Source organism: Aythya ferina (genome assembly GCF_964211825.1).
Source record: "Aythya ferina genome assembly, chromosome: 1".
In the NCBI taxonomy this organism is placed as follows: Eukaryota; Metazoa; Chordata; class Aves; order Anseriformes; family Anatidae; genus Aythya; species Aythya ferina.
In genome coordinates, this window is record NC_140296.1 from 201032424 (window position 1) to 201048948 (window position 16525).

Here is a 16525-nt window from a genome sequence, read left to right on the forward strand (position 1 = left end):
GTTGGGCTGTCGCAGGCTGTTCCTTGGCTGCTGGAAACACGAAGGAAAGTGCTGCTCGTTCTCATTCCTGTAGTTTGGAAACCTGAGTTACTGCTGAGGCTGCAGGAAGGGTCCTCCATGTTCAGGTGTGTAACTTAAATGAGTACAAAAATACATTATTACAGATTTTTAACCCCCCCCAAATTCAAGCAAACAAACTCTCAAACAAAAAACCAAAACCACACCACCAAAACCAAACAAACATACAAACAAAAAACCACAGAAACGTACATTTTGGGTGAGTAACAGGGGCCCTCAGATCTAAGGTTCCTTTGCCTGCACATGTATACATACAGCAGCTAACGTTTCGCCCTGTGAAATGGGAGGGGGAAGATGGGATGAAGGCGAGAGTGAAGCAGGATTATTTCTTTTTGAGTTGGTTAGTAACTGTAAGAAGTATAGTTTTGTATTAGTATCTTGTAACGTTTTCTGTCCTTGAAAAAAGTTGATTAATAGAATTTAATGTTTACATCCATTTGTAGGGTACATTATTGTTTCACTTTAAATGGTGTTTATTTTTACTTGGATCTATTGTTTTGCTATTAAACTGCTATGGCACTTGGTCCATTACAATTAGTCTTGCATTCATTAGGGAGCAGAATATTTTTTTTTCCCTTGCATTTTGTCTCTTACTATTAGTTTCTCTTCTCTTAAATTTTACTGTCCTTTCTTCCTTAGGATTGGAAAAATGTGGAATTTAGGAAAAGTAAGGTCTAAGGCTTTGGGAGACTTAGAATTGCGGTTGCTTAATAGGAGTGGGGAGTTTCCAGCAATTTTTAAGTTTGTGTAAGAAGCCTGTTTGTTATCACCTTAGGAATTTAAATTAATGCAATGTTTTTCAATTCTTATACCAATAGACCAAACTGGGCACGTGTTTTGAAGTTTTGAAGAAGCTCCAACTTTCAAAATGTGGAGTTTGACTTTACATGGGGTTTTGATGCATGGCACCTGGTAGTGGCTAGCAGGATCACATCCTTAATTCACCTGTACATTTGTTGCCTCTAAGTAATGCTGACATCTCCAGATCACTGATCTTTTGCAGAAGATAAACACTGAAGACGAACTAGGATTGTGTCCTTGTGATAGGACTAGCTTAATTTTTTGTTGCCTTTGTCATTTAATACTTCTTATATACCATTCCCTTGCTCTGTTTCTGAAGGCACTGTCCTTTTCAGTCCTTGGATAACTGGACTGGTGAGGAAGTGGGTGAGGAAGGGAGACACTTGTTGGAGTGATGCAGGCACAAAACTTGTAGGCAATGCTTTCTTCTTGCCTTATAGGGCTGATGGCAGCCTACAGATGTCTAACTTAGCAGTCCTGGCTCTATCAGTTTAAAGTTAGTGAGTTGCAAAATGAGACCAAATCTCATTGCAGCCTTAAGTAATCTTTTGAAAGTTCAAATCCAGCTGCTTGCCAGTCACCTCAGCAGTGCTAAAAAGTAAAATAATCTGATTCCCAAGGTAAAAGAAAAGCAGTAATCTGGCTGTTATGTCAGCCCTTTTTAACATCATCATGGACTGGGATTTCTGTCCAGATTTTTCTGTAATGATGCTTCAAATCCTTTGCGTGCTGCCTTTCAAACTCTATAAATTTGTAATACTTCTAAAGTATAGGAAACAGTGTGACAGCGTTGAGGAGAAAATACTCTGTAATGTGTTTTGGTTCCGGCCTTCGTTTTTGGGATTTATCTCCTTCAAAAGCAAGGTGCGTGACATTGCTGCTGGCCAGGTGCTCTTCTTGTACCTTGTAGTGCCAACCAGTGATGTTAGGGACTTGCATGTGCTGCCTGTTGTGCCATCATGGGCTAATTTTATCACCATCGATTCCACTTCTTTCATTTTTTAGGTTGGTGATAATGTGTTTCCCCAGGTTTTAGTCAAATTCAGTACTCTGCACTACTCAATTGACCATAGGTTGATGTCAGCTTCATATGAAATTGTGTTGTGTGCTGTAAAATGTGGTGTTGATCATATACAATGCTAATTTTAATTAGGAAAATTAATCACGCTTGTTTCACATCTTTAACTGCTCTCAGTGAGAGCAAACTGATAACCAACTGATATTCTAAAGTCTTCGTTTTAATTTTGTGTAATGCAGCGATATATTTTGCTGCCTAGGAAGGTTATTTCATGATTCGTTCCCATATTTAGCTTTTACTTCATCAGGAATCACTGTGCAATTTCCAACTTGCAGATATTTAAATAATTCTTCTTATAAGAAGCATATTTTATGCTCATCTCCTGCAATATAACCTCTTGTCCCCGTCTCAAGCTGTTTTTGAGTTTTCAGCATGGCTGGATTAATGTAACATTAAACCATCTCAGTGCAGCTAGAAGGTTAAGATAATTTTGGCAGCAAGCGAAGAGGATTACTGGAAAGGCAACGAATATGATAATTTCCCCACCAAATGTAATTGAATTGTCATGAGGCATCGAACATGTCAGACTTAACGTGTTACTAATGCAGGACAGGAAGGTAAGCCAGGGCTGTGTTTTTGGCATAAATCAGGACCCGGTTTCTGTTGCAAATAAAGTTCTGCATTATTTTAATTGTACATTTAAACTTTGTTTCAACTTGTGCCATTTAATCCATCCATGTTGTTGAAGAGCTGTGCGTGCCCTTTTGAGGGTATTTTTAAATACAAGCAGTAATCTATTTTTGAATTCTATTAATAAAAAACACAGTTCCTCCTACTTGTTTGGCTATGCTTTATCAAATCAACCATTGGAGAAGGAAAGATTAGGGTTGCTCCCTGTTTGGATTTTCTCATGGAGTAATGGCTTTCCTAGCAAGCATAAATTTACTTTTAAAAACTTGTAATTGGTTTCCTATAAAGATCTGTTTGTGTCTTTTAAAAGCAAATGCAATTTGGTTTTGATTATGATTCCTGTAGCTTCTTAATTGCAAAGGACTCCTTGGCTTTGTCAGTGTAGGCTTGGGAGCTTTAAGAGGACGTTGTCAGTTCAGTAGGTGCAGTACCTCAACTAGTAAAGGATTAAAAAATGTAGTGATATCATCGTGTCAGGAATATGTAGCTCTCAAATGTGCTCGGAGAGTTCAGCCTGTGCCTTTGTGTGGTGACAGTGCTGGGAGGAGATTCTAGAAGGGCATCAGGGCTGGCCTCTAGGCATTGGGTCCTACTCACTGTACAGGCAGGTGGCTGGGGTAACGGGCCCACAGGAACCAGAAAGCCGTCAGACAAAGCCAAACCCAAAGCCAAACTGTTTTGTGTCTTGCAGTCCTCTGTAGGAATGGCTAAAGGCGGATCCAGCACCTAGAGGAGCCAGAGGACAGCGCCCTGCTTGGATGGCACTCAAGGCTGGCAATATGAAATGAGCCAACTCATTGAGCACCTTACAGGGAGGAAATTATTTATCAGTGTCGTGGCACAGGGATGCGTAGCTTCAAAATACAGCAGATGCACTTCTTAAATTTTAAATAGTTGCATAAATACATGAGGACTGGCTCTGGTGTATGTTGGGGAAAATACAGCAAAGCCTGATTTCCTCACTGATGAAAATAGAATGAGTAGAACAAAGTGTAAAGCTTTTACTCATAATCTCCAAAAATCAAAAAAGCGGTCAGACTTTTCATTAGAGAAATCTGGGACGAGCATCGTCGTTGCCTGTACGATGTGTCTGTGATGGGGCATGCTGGGTTCTGTCTGCACTCCCCCTAAGAAACTTTGAGGGAAAACACGTGGAGAGCAAGCACAAGCTGTCATACAGCATAGAAAGCCACTTTGGCACAACTTCTCTAAATATCTGAGAAATATGTAGGTAGGCTTGAATAAAGAAATACTGGCTTTGAGCAAATAAAACTGTTAATAATGTCACATGCTAAAAAGAAGCCCATAATATCTGATCTGTTCTCATATTTTGTGGTCCAGATGGTTGGTAAGTACATCTGCTGAAGAATTAATGCTCAGCAGATATGATGTTGCCATGAACTAAACAGTGAATTAAAAAATACGTCTGGATTTACTTCTATAACAGTGTTTGAAAATTATTTCATGGCTTTTTAAAATGTTGCTTTATCCCCAACTCATTGCTTTTTAATCATAGAAAAATTGAAATAGGGATAGAATCGAATTAGAATTGAAACAAATCAACTCTTGAGTCTTTCACAGTCTTATGATGGGCATCAAATGAATGAGGCAAGTCAAACATTGCCCCTCAAAATGTGGAATGTTGCAGTGCGTTATGTTCCTGAATATTCAAGAAGCATCTTCATGACTTTCCCTCTCACAGTGCCCATGTACATTCCTATCCATGATCTAGGGATGTCTTCTGCTAAGGGAATGATGCTGAGGAACCTCAATAAAACCAGATTTATCTAAACTTTAACTCCACCATTGTAGTAACCTCTGCTGCACTTGCAGTGTAGTGACGTCCAGTGCTTACCTGTGCATCTGTTTTTCTTGCTCATCAGTCTTCTGTTGTGATAGTCTTAATGCTTCTTTCAGCTCTGGGTTGCACAAGTAGCAGGTCTGATGCCACAGCGCTCTCCTTCCTTGTTTTCTGAGAAATGAGTTGTAGGCAGTTTCTCATGTGAAGTCATTCTGAATCAAAGTGCTGGAGGAGATGGGGTAGGGAGGCAGAGAACTGCCGGGCTTTCAGTGCTGCTGCAGCTGCCTGGGAGAAGTGTTTGTTCTTGCCTTCATTGCAATTGGAAGCTGAGATTTTATGATAATATATTTCTACATACATTTTTTTCCCTAGCATCTCATTTCAAAATGTGTTGGCTTAGAAGGTGAATTATTTTCTCCATACCTGTATTTGTGTGGTTAGACATGATGATCTAAGAGGGCTTTTCCAGCTTAAATGATTCTATGATTTCTTGAGCATTTAACACTATTCTAATCCTTCTGTATGAATCCTGAAAACGGTTCAAAATTAGTTTGAAAACAGTAGAGTACATTTTAGTTTTCTTCGACTATGTAAACATTTCCGGAATGGACAACTGGTAGCTTTTACTACTTTCTTCGGTCTTTCAGTTAGTGGGTTGTGTGATACTATTTTTTTAACTTTATTTAATAAGTATTTTATTAGAAAATGGGGAACATTATAAATTCAGCAGTTAGAACACTATCCAATAATTGTATTTTACTCTTGAACAGTATTCAGGAGGTGTACCGTGGTCGTATTTTGCTTTAATATAATTGTTTTGGCATTTCTTCATCCAAGTAATCTCTCTGAAGTTAAGATCTATTTTCTAAGCATCTAAGTGCAGTTGTGTTCGCAAGGGAGAGAATCTGAACGGCGTTATCTTAATCCTTCACAGGTGCAGATGCCGAGCAGGATGCTGCTGTCAAACTTGCCCAGGAACGAGCAGAGATAGTTGCCAAGTATGACAGAGTAAGTGAACATGATCATGATTTAAATACATCTTATAATTCATCTTCATAATATTTTTATTAAAAATATGAATCATGGTTTCCTGCTAGCTTTTGTTTACAGTACTCTGTGTAGTACTGATCTGAGGGTTTCGTGATACACCAGCTTCTGGGTGAGCTAAATTCTCCCTCCACAGGGGATGCTCTCGATAATAACTCAATCAACTCATTTTTCAGGTGCACGGCAAGTTGCTTTGGGGCTATTTTAAGAAATGTAATGTTTTTAGAAGTAATGAAAATAGCGTGTTTGAGGATGCTAAGTATATCTGTAAGATCAGAGGAACTCTTACTGTACTTTTTATTGAATTCTGTTATGGTGATAGAAACACCTAAATCATTACAGGGAACTTAAAAGATAAGTAAACTGCATTCATAGTCAGATTGCTGCGAGGGATTAAAGAAATATTAGGCATTATCTTTTCCTTAAGCTACTTGTCAAGTAAAAGCCTAGCACAGCACATACCTAGAATGCCTACACTGTGTTCACATATTCTTCTAACACTTGAGGGCTTTATGATTGCCATTGGGGTAGTGAGCAACAGACTTGTTTGTAGAGTTGGAAACATCTCAGATACCAGACATAGGGGTATCTTGCACAGGGTGTAGTCGTATGAGTAGCTTTGTATTTTAATGAGGGAAAAATGTGTGTATGACTTTTGTTCTCTCTTCACACCCAGTAACATGTATGTTACCAATCTTTGCTTGGAATCAGTAGTTGAAATTTGTTCTGTGTTCAGCAGTGACCAAGAGAGGTTTCCTGTGATGATGATAATGCTCACAGTGGCTGAGGGAGGCGTGCTACTTTGCTATTTTTGGTTCATCAGTTTTGGCCTAGTGTTCTCCTCCTACTCCTCTCTACTACCACAGTGTCCCAGAGATTACACTTCAAATGGCTCAAGCCTGTCTTCATGTCTGAGCTTTTTGTGTCTTAGCTTATTGTGCCATCAAACTTAATCTGGCCCTTCTTTTTTTTTTTTTTTTTCCTTCTCCATCAGGGACGAGACGGTGCGCAGATTGAGCCATGGGAAGATGCTGACTATCATCTTTACAAAGTCACAGATAGATTTGGGTTTCTACAGTAAGTAAGCTATAGTGAAAAGAAAATAAGGTTAAGAGTTTGTTCATTTATACTTTTTATTGTATTGACTATTTGGGGAAAGTATTTATTATGCCTTTTAATAGATCTTTTGGGAACTGTTTGCTGTGTAAATCTTGGATAATCTTTCACTGTGGTTTTCAATTCCATTTGTAGCTTTTCTTGTGTGTTGTGTAATGTGATCCTGTGTAGAGAAGGAAATATTTTGAATATTTTATTTGGGAATAAAAATTGGTAGTCTACCAAAAGATTTTTCCAGCTGAATTAAATAGCAGATAAATGTTATTTTTACATAATTGTGTTATATATAAACAAGCTTCAAGTTCTTGGAAGAAATTTGTAAGTTTTATTATAATGTTGATTTTTACAAAAAATAATACATAATAGCCGTATATGAACAGCTGTGTATCCTCATCCTTCAAAAATGAATCTCATTTAACTTGATATATTTAGAAACCTTACTGAAGTCTCTGTCAGTTTGAGACCTAATGTTGCATTAAGCGAAGTCAGAAAATGCCAGAAACCAGATGGAATTCCCCTTAGGTACTTATTTGTAACCCAAAATCTCTTTTTGGTAAATAAAGGTGATAGCGTTAGGTTGTATTAGAACTTTTTGTTTGGCAAATGGAAATATCCAACTTGCAGAACCTGAACACAAACTGATCTGCCACTTCTGGTAATAACTAGTCAAAACTCTTTGCCATTCTTGATATTTGACATTTGTTTGAATATGTGAAGTGCAGTTAGGTTCTCCAGGAAAAACAGTGATGAGTGGAAAGCTTAATTACTAAGTATGCACTTACTTGGTGTGCATGTGGTTCGCTTTTTCAGGGTTTTTTCTTCTGTTTTGTAATGTCATTGCTTTAGTAAGTTGTCAATTAAAACAGTCACCTCTGCTTGTAGATAGCCTCGACTTCATCAGGGTGAGTTTGTGTGACTTCCAGACAGTTCTGCTTTACGCAGAGAGGTTTTTGTGTTGGTAAACTACAGCTGCATCAATGCATGTCAGGTATTGTAGCTGTCATTGTAGGTAATCTTAGTGGAGAAGGATGTCAGAATTATTTCTTGTGCAAAAGTAATAGAAGCCACTGCTGCCTTCACCACCGATTTCAATGGGAACAGTCAAGTAACCTCAGATTTGCAAGTGGATTCTTGATTTAGGTATCTCTGCAAACTCCTGAACTTTCCCTGTTACATGCATTGCTGTTGTTATACAATGACATTTATTAGTGTGTGTGTATATATATATTGTTTTATACATATGTGCATGTATATATATATAAATGGAGTGTGGAAGAATGTTAATGACTGCTACAGTTGCTCCTGCAGTTGGTTGCTCCTGTAGTTCAGGAGTCTTGGATTTCATGTCATAGTGGATTTGAGATAGAGGGATGTGAGTACTTGGCAAGTAATGTGCTGATTTCCAGGCTCCTGTAGTTGTACTTTTGAGCTACAGTGTGCACTTTTACCTGGTATTGCAGTTACTTTTGTGATGTGGCAGAGTAGATGTAGCCTAGTCATTAGACTGTAGCTGCTTTCTGGTAAAGTCATTAGTCACTAATATGCGAAGCCAGTGCAGAATTCATTCTCTATATATCCAACTCCAAGGGATGGAATTGGAAAGATTAATAATACACAAGCACTGTACAAATTAACAGTGTATGTAGATATCCTGCATATTCACTAATTCTATGATATTCATGGCTCATATGCTGATCTATGGCTCTTTATAAGGTAGGTTTCACCTGGGAGTGCTCTCAAGGCTGCGTTATGATTCTTTAAAGGAAATTCATTGCAAATGACACTTCCCATAGAAATAAAATTTCTCCTGGTAGGAGAAATACTATTAGGATAGGCATACTAAATGTCTTTTCAGGGGAAGACAATTTACATTGCACTGTAGACTAAGGCCTGGCTTCCTTTATACTGCAGTATTGAGCCTGTGCAATTTACCACTTCTGAAAGAAACTCCCTGTTTCTAAGAGAATTTGAAACTAAGCAGCATAAATGCAGCATGTTCCACAAGCCTCAAACAGTTGGCTTCATGCTTATCATCGAATCCCATTCACTGAAACCTTACAGGTGCTAGATCAGCACTGCAAGGAGCAATCAGTGGCACAGTTAAAAACCTCCAGCTGATTGCTTGCTGAGTGTTGCTGACAGTTCCTTACTGAGCTGTCAAGACTTGTAATCCCTCCTAACCTAGCTATCCTGTGCTTACAGGGTGAGTTAACAAAAATCTAATATATGTTGAAAAATGAAGATCTGTGGACAGGATCAACCTGTTTATAATCTAGTTAAGATGAAATCTGTGCTGATGATCTTGTTTACATTGACATTTTAAAATACTAAGTAGCTGAAAGATGTCTCTTGCATCAGAAGGCTGCTGAATATGGGGAACCTACCAGAAAATTAGGGCTTGCTTGCTCAAGTGCATCAGGCCCTGATTATCATGAGTTGTTTTGTAAGCTACTCTTTCTCCTTGGTGTGATCTGTTTGCAGCTTTCCATGTCTCTCTGAATGTGCATCCAAAGTTCAGCTGATTGCTGATAGGGCAGAAAAGATAAGGTGTTTTTGGAATGAAGCACTCAAGCTGCCTCTGTAACGTGCCACGTTAAAGCTAGAGAAGGTGGTGGGAGAAAACAAAGATGAGGGACTCCTAAAGAGCAGTTTTGGTCTGGATCTAGGATTCCTCTTTCGTCCTGGTGTCAAACTGTGAATTAGTAAACTTAGAGAACATGAAGAGAGTTGCACTTACCTTGTCTTCCTGTGGTACTGGTAGAATTGGGTAAAACTCTTTAGATTTCCTTTTGACAACCTACTGAGTAGCAGAGAAAAGGTGCCTTTTTAGCACAGTTTTTAACAGTTTCAAAGTTCTCAGTGATTGGAAACGAATATGAAATATCTAACCTTAAGGGTAACCTTCATTTAAGACCCACAATTGAACTATCTGCTGGGCAGCTTTGGTCAGTTCTAATGCTTGTTGTGGTGTTTATCATTTATAATATTTAGGACCATCTTTACCTGTCCCCTTGTGAATTTTTAATAACTGATGCCTTAGGAACATAATTTAAAGTGTTTGCTGTAGTACCGTTTTTTATTTTGTACTTCTGCAAATGACTTCAGATAGTAAAAGGAAATTGGTACGGCCAGGGTATTAAAACAAGTATTAAAACCAAAGCAGAACAAAAACCGAGTTAGTGCCCAGTGAATTCAGGGAAGAAGAAACAAAGTTCAACGAACCATACAAAAGCATCATTATAAATGTGGATCATTTGAAATGAATAAGGGGAAATTTCAGAGGGAAGCTGGATATGGGGAAAGAGGTTTCCAGCAAACATGCTAAGCTGTGAAATGACTCCATGGGGAGCTGAAGGGGCCGGACTCTGAAGACGCCGAAGTTGAGATTGTACAAAACAGAGCACTGATAAGAAGTATTGTTGGTGGGACTGACTAAATTACATTGGGAATGTTTTCAGTAGTTAATAAATTATATATGACGATCATGTATGAACTAGAAAAAAAGTTAAAATCTCATTATTGGATAAAATGTAGAAATCTTTGCCTTACTAATTACTCTTACTGCATGGAAGTGGTAGTGGTCATAGTTTATTCCAGCCATATGCTGTGGTGGAGGAAATGGTCTCAACTTGGGTAATTTTTTTACTTATATATTTAATACAATTTATTGCCAAAGAAGTTATTTTATTACTGATTTGGGTATTGTCAAATGCTTTGCCCAAGTCCAGGTAGCTGATGTCAGTTGCTCTTTCCCTATCCCCAGTGCTGTAACCCCATTGTAGAGGGGCACCAGATTTGTCAGGCACCATCTGCCCTTAGTGAAGCCCTGCTGGCTGTCCCCAGTCACCTCCTAGCATTGGTGAGCTGGCATTGATTCATCTTGATACCTTTAAATTCAATATTAATTACAATAGCATTGCTCATCTTAATTGATAAAGACTGGTTTTGATCGAGTACTTATAACATTCCTCAGTGTCATTTGGTGTCCTTGGATCAGTGCCTAATGACACTTTATTCTTCAAGTCTGTGATGTTTGTCTCCAGAAGCCCTCGTTAGGGACATCATCTTAGTCTTGAAAGCGAGTCTTGAGGTAACAGACCAGTGCATGTTTTCCAGGCACATTACAGTTACCTGTAATCCTAAAAGTACCTTAATTAAAGAAAAAGTGACATCATCCCTACCCCAGAGAAATTGGCCACGATCCCCGTTCCATAAATTCATCTGTACAAATCCCCGTGGACTCCTGTTTTCTCGTTACAGAGCCAGAATGCTGAACAGTAAGGCTGTTGTGAAAAATGCCAATCATTTTTAAAAGGAACATTTTTTCCTCCAGGAAGTCTAGCACCAGCATTTCTATATACAGTCTGCTAGTATTTTGGTAAGACTGAGTATTCTCTTCTAGAAAACTTGTGCTTGAAATCAAATCTGACTGATACTTGTTTGGTTTTGTAGCTGATGTACAAGTCTAGCCCACCATCACAGGGAACCACCTCAGTGCTCCGATAAACCTTAGTCTTTAATATACGACTCTTTCAAGCAAGTAGTTTAGGAATGGGAGAAATGTCTTGGATGTCTTCACAGGCAGTCATAACACAAAACTGTTCCAGCTGTTTTTGGAAATGGAAAAGATCAAATGTGTGTGGTAGGAAAAGGTTGGTTGTTTCATTTTAATTTTGTCATGGATACGTTATGTTTCTCTAAGTCAGCTGTGTGTCAAGATGCTTCTTTTTTTCCTCCATATTTAATAAAAAGCAAAATTTTATGTGTTCTGGGTATGAAATTAATGGACCAGAGCTTTGCAATTAAAAACAAGAACCAAAACAAAAAAACAAACCTGCAGATAACAAAGCTCTAAATGTCCTGCGCCTAAAAAAAAGTAATTCCTTTCTCTATTATCTTGAAGCCTTGTTAAATTTTAAAGAGTTCTTAAACTTTTCACTGTGGTCTGTTCATCACAGATTCTTTACTGCATGCACACTTCTTCTATTTGCATTTTTTTTCTAGCAGCAATCCCTGACAAGGGAATAAGTTCAGTAAAGAACTGAAAAGAATTTCTTCGTGTCCTGAAGCTCATAGCAGACATTCCAGGAATGCTTTGGGATCCAGGATTTCACCCTTGCCCCTTGAATTCTTCAGTTGATTTGTTGCTGTTTTGGGATGGTTAAAAAAACAGGGAGGACTAATACATGCTCCTGGGGCAGTGGCAAGTCTTCCTCCACTTCTCCTAGGAACATTTAAGTATAAACATACATATAAAAATATCTTTGCTAATACTATATATACATATTATTAAAGGGCATGGTTTGCATAATATGGAGATAAGTGTCTCCATTTGTTTATATCAAAGTGACAATTATTTGATTTATTTTTATATTTAAAAATGCATTAAACATTCCAAGCAACCAAAGAATTCAACAAATTCAAATGGCTTAATAAGTTGAAAAGAAATAAGAATTTAAGCTTTAACTGAAGATCATGGAAGCACATATTTAAAGATACATTTTTGTGAGTATATTCTTTCATTATTTATTTATTTTTAACAAAACTCTTCAGCTGTCTACAAGGATGAAGAAACTTTATTTTTCTTATTTTTTTTTTTTCTCACACCCCTGTATAAAGTTAATCTCAGTGGTCATGTGAAGATTAACTGACTGGGGTTTGCAAAACAGCCTCAACTTTGTGCGTGCTCCCAAAATAGGGTAGAAGCTGAAAGCAGCATTTTGCAACTCCAAAGGTCAGCAGCAGCTTCATGCAGTAGCTGGTGCTGTTTCCCTCTCTGTATATCACCCATTTTCTTTTATAAGAAAGCTCTTTAAGACTATACAGTTGTGTTTTTCTCAGTAAGAAAAAAAAAATTGGCATTGGTTTTTGGAGTTAGGGCAGATACACCTCAAGGCTGTGTTTATTTTTTAACCTACTTTGGAAAGCAGATTATGACTGACCAGCATGTTAACTAGCATATAACATATTGTGGAAAACATAATTGTTTAGGTCTTAAGGCACAAAATGGAAATAGTAGGAAAAAATATATAGTCTGTAGCTTTTCAAAAACTTTTCATCATTCATTGATGGATGGCATCAACTGAATTGTCCTGTTTAATACAGAGCTGTGAAAAGTTTAAGCTTCCATGACACAATTTAAAAAATAAATCAACAATTATTTTAAAGACTTTCTTCAGTTCACACAATATGAATTATTTTCAGGTATTAATTGGCTACTAGCAAATTGTCTTGTATTAATAATTATCTCAGACCACAAAACCTGTTAATATTGGTTGTTGCTGTAACTTGACTGATTTCACTTAAAACAGGTTTTTCTCTTCCTACCTCTTCAGTAAATAGAAGCTGGGGCTGTACGCGTGGTCTGGCTGATACTGCAGTGGGGACTAATATCCAGGGCCCAGCATCGTGTTGTTGGGTAGATTTGAGGCTTATTCTGTAGAGTAAAGGGAAGTTTCTCCCTAGTAAAGGGAGAAGAGTTCAATAAAGTGCTAATGGTAGATTTTTTTTTTTTAAATGAAAATTATTAAGAGAGAGAATTATTAAGAGACCTTTATGAAAGCTCTCTTAATAATTTGAGTCAGATTATGGTGCTGCTCTCAGAGTAGCTCCACACTGGCTTTCATGGCATTGCACCAATTTACAGCAGCTGAGAATCTGATTCATGATTTTACTCTTTATCATGAATCTATTAAAGCAGCGAACATAATTTTAGAATAGTTTGCTAAAGCTAGATATTATTGGGATGCCAGATGCATGTTTCAGATAGCAGAATTCATTATTCTGCCTTTTCCTAAGATAACGTAGCCTACCTGCTCCTCTCCATCAAACTTTACTCTTTAAATGCATGGTATTTAAAAAAAAATGAGGTAGTGGAGCAAAGTGGAGAGCTCAATCAAGAACTGAGATACTCCATTAAATGTTTCCAAATATATTTTTTTTAAAGTTTCTTACTTTTGCCTATAACTTTTTAGTAGGGAGCAATATGATGAGCAACAAGTTAATATCTCGAAGTTGCTTCCTTTTCTGGGTAGTTTATGCAGAGCTTTGCTGGAAAACATTACTTCATCACTAGAATATTCTCTATGCATTCCTTAATACTTTCTACAACTCGCTGATTAGAACTGTGTGTCCAAGAACAATAAATCTTAGTTATGCAGCTAACCCTGCTGACCTGGATAGGTACACAGGTGAAGTCTCTTCAGATAAGAGATGTAAGGACTGGTCACTGAGGGTTCTCTGCAAAAAAAGAAGTTACTGAGATGCCAAAATACTCTGGGTAATAGAATTTAAAGAGAGAATTATGGTGGTATGTAATTATTACATACTGTAATAATGTACATTATTTGGTAATAATGAAACAATATTCAAGCAATAGGGATTTTAATGTAATCTTAATTTTAATTTCAATTTTTTAGTGTGTATGTCAAACCTTAAGGAAAGAATACTGAGGTTATTAGGCAGGTTGAGATGCTAATGGGACCTGCAGCCAGTTTCCTTAGTTCTCTAGGCACAGCACTGCCAAACTCATTAAGTGATGCAATGATGTGCTAGAGGAGCAATGCAATGTTCCTTCTTAATGGTTCAATTATAAATGTACCTGTTAATACATTTCATGTGCTGTGGCCATTTATTAAGGGCTTGCTGTCCTTGTTGTCCTGTCCCCTCTTGTCTCCCAAGCTTTGGGAGATGGGGTCAGACCCACTTCTCGGGGTAGCGGCTTCACGTTGCCCACTGCTGGGCAGGAGATGAAGGTTCAGCCTACCTCAGCTGCCAAATCAAGTTCCTATTCAAAAAATAAAATGCAAATAGTCAGATCTCAATATTAGAGAAGAGGTATGTTTCTCTTAATTCCTTTTTTTCCTACTAAATAGATGAATATACCTCATTTTGACTATGTAGAATTTTTTCATGTGTGTTGTGAAGATTTACTATGAAAACTCAACTCTCATTATAATCCTGCATTGATGGATTCTGCTGTATGTGTGCTGCATTTCCCTGAACTGATTTAGCTCTGAAATATTCATTGCTAATCAAGCTACTGAGGAACTGCTATTAAAAAAAAATAAATTAAATTTCACCTCTAAATAATCTTCCTTCCTTATTGCACCGAGAATTGTTTTTATTTAAGGAGAGAAGTTGAAGTTGTATTGGGTTAGTAACTGAGATTCAGAATGCTTTTTCTAGTTTAATCTTCCTAGCATTAGACAAAATCAGTATTTTTTTCTTTCATGCTTTCACAGGAAACAACTACTAAAAGAAAATTTTAATTGCGCTTTGTATGGTGAAGCTTAGTTTAAAAACATGCTAGTGATAGACATGTACTAAACAATAATGAAGGGACTTTACAGATTTTGGGACCAGATCCTATTTATTAGTTGTGTATAAATTAAAATGAATCTCTGCTTGCTATTCAACTGTGAAGTGATGGGGCCTGTGAAACTGTGAACTTGCAGAGACCTGGGTAAAAATAGGCAATCCTATTTCAACAGAACCAACAGCCAAACAGTATATTGAGCTTGCTGGATGTTTTACTTTGGTGTTATCTGTTCTGACACCTTCCTGGACTTGGATGCAGACATTTGTGTCCAGTCGCAGTTGCATTGTGATCTTTTTCTTTCCACTGATGCATTTGAACACATTTCTAAAAGTTGCAACTCCGGGATTGGTATTTGTAGCCCCAAAAGGACAGTAGTAGGATTTCGGGTACATCTTTCTCGGTCATATTTTTAGTGTCTATTTAATTTTGGCTTCCAGGGGACAATAAACAACTTTCCCTGTGTGCTGTGCTTTCATGGCTGCAATAGCATTTAAATCTTTTTGTATCTAGAAGTTACTGATAAGTCCTTGTGTGGTTTTGGACTGCTTATTTCAGCTCCTTTGCAAAAGCGTTTCAAATGTTCTTTTTAATTCAGTCTTGTTCATCTTAGTAAAAGGTGTATTTTTTTCCCCTGTCATTTTTAAGGAAGTTTAAAACTTGTTTTTTCCTCCTCTCCTGCTATCCTGATCGCAATCTAATATATGGTTGGTTCTGCTACTCTGCAGGTAGGATCTCCCCATGGCAGGAAGGGGCGTTTTGCTGTTATTTTCTATCATTCAGGGCACTGTGGATTATTTTCCAAAACTGGATCACAGATGAACCCCTTTCTTTAGTTTATTCTTAGGACTGGAGTCGAAATTTGAATTTTAAATCCCTTCCAATGTGTTAGTGCAGGCTGTCACTTCCACGATTCTCAGCAGATACAGAAAGAAGTGAAGTGACTGGAGCCCTGCAGATTTAATTGCGAACACAAGTAAAGCTGCAGGAGAAATCTGCCAGCTAAGGACAAACAGTGTGCTTCTGTTAACATCTTCCATTTCTTGATTTGAGTAAAAGATCACCCACTGTGTATTGGGAATTCGTGAACCACTTCTTGTTATGAGAAGAGCTAGTAGGTAGCACACCTGAAAATGTCAGTGAGTATGATAACATAGGATTTAATTTATACAAAATATATAAAGTGCTGTGCTTTGGTTTGAAGTTACTGCTCAAGCAGCATGTAAAGATTTAACACAATCATTATTACCTACATTTCCTACTATATTTAGCGTTTATAGAAGACTAAAGGATGTAGGGAATGGCCTGAATATGCTTCATTGACAGTGATTATTAAGAGTGCTGAATGAGGTCTAGGTGATGGATGTTTTTTTTCTTGAAGTGCAGTGATGCTGCTGATCTTGACCCAAATGAAAGACCCTCCAAAGCAGAATCTTAGACTGCAGAATATTGTTTTATAGAAGAAGCAAGTGTAGGTACATAAAACGTTGAATTTCAGCAGCAAACAAATTTGTGCTGCTGGAACACTACTGTCTTATTTCATTGATGTCAGAATATATGTTGCATAGCACATTAGTTTTAGTACAGATGAAGCTGCCAACATGCAAGTCCTGGATTATTATTAATACATGATGTAAGTGATCTACATATTAACTAC

General features: G+C 37.6%; 1 protein-coding gene across 6 annotated transcripts in view; it reads left to right on the forward strand.

Annotated features, from left to right (window-relative positions):
- USP6NL (USP6 N-terminal like) overlaps nucleotides 1-16525 on the forward strand; it is a 118647-nt gene that overhangs the window by 51913 nt on the left and 50209 nt on the right. For all 6 annotated transcript variants that reach the window (XM_084517727.1, XM_084517730.1, XM_084517728.1 and 3 more), the window contains 2 exons: nucleotides 5323-5396; nucleotides 6430-6512. In XM_084517727.1, coding sequence (XP_084373853.1) covers nucleotides 5323-5396; nucleotides 6430-6512 — 157 coding nt within the window. The remainder of the gene's footprint in view (nucleotides 1-5322; nucleotides 5397-6429; nucleotides 6513-16525) is intronic.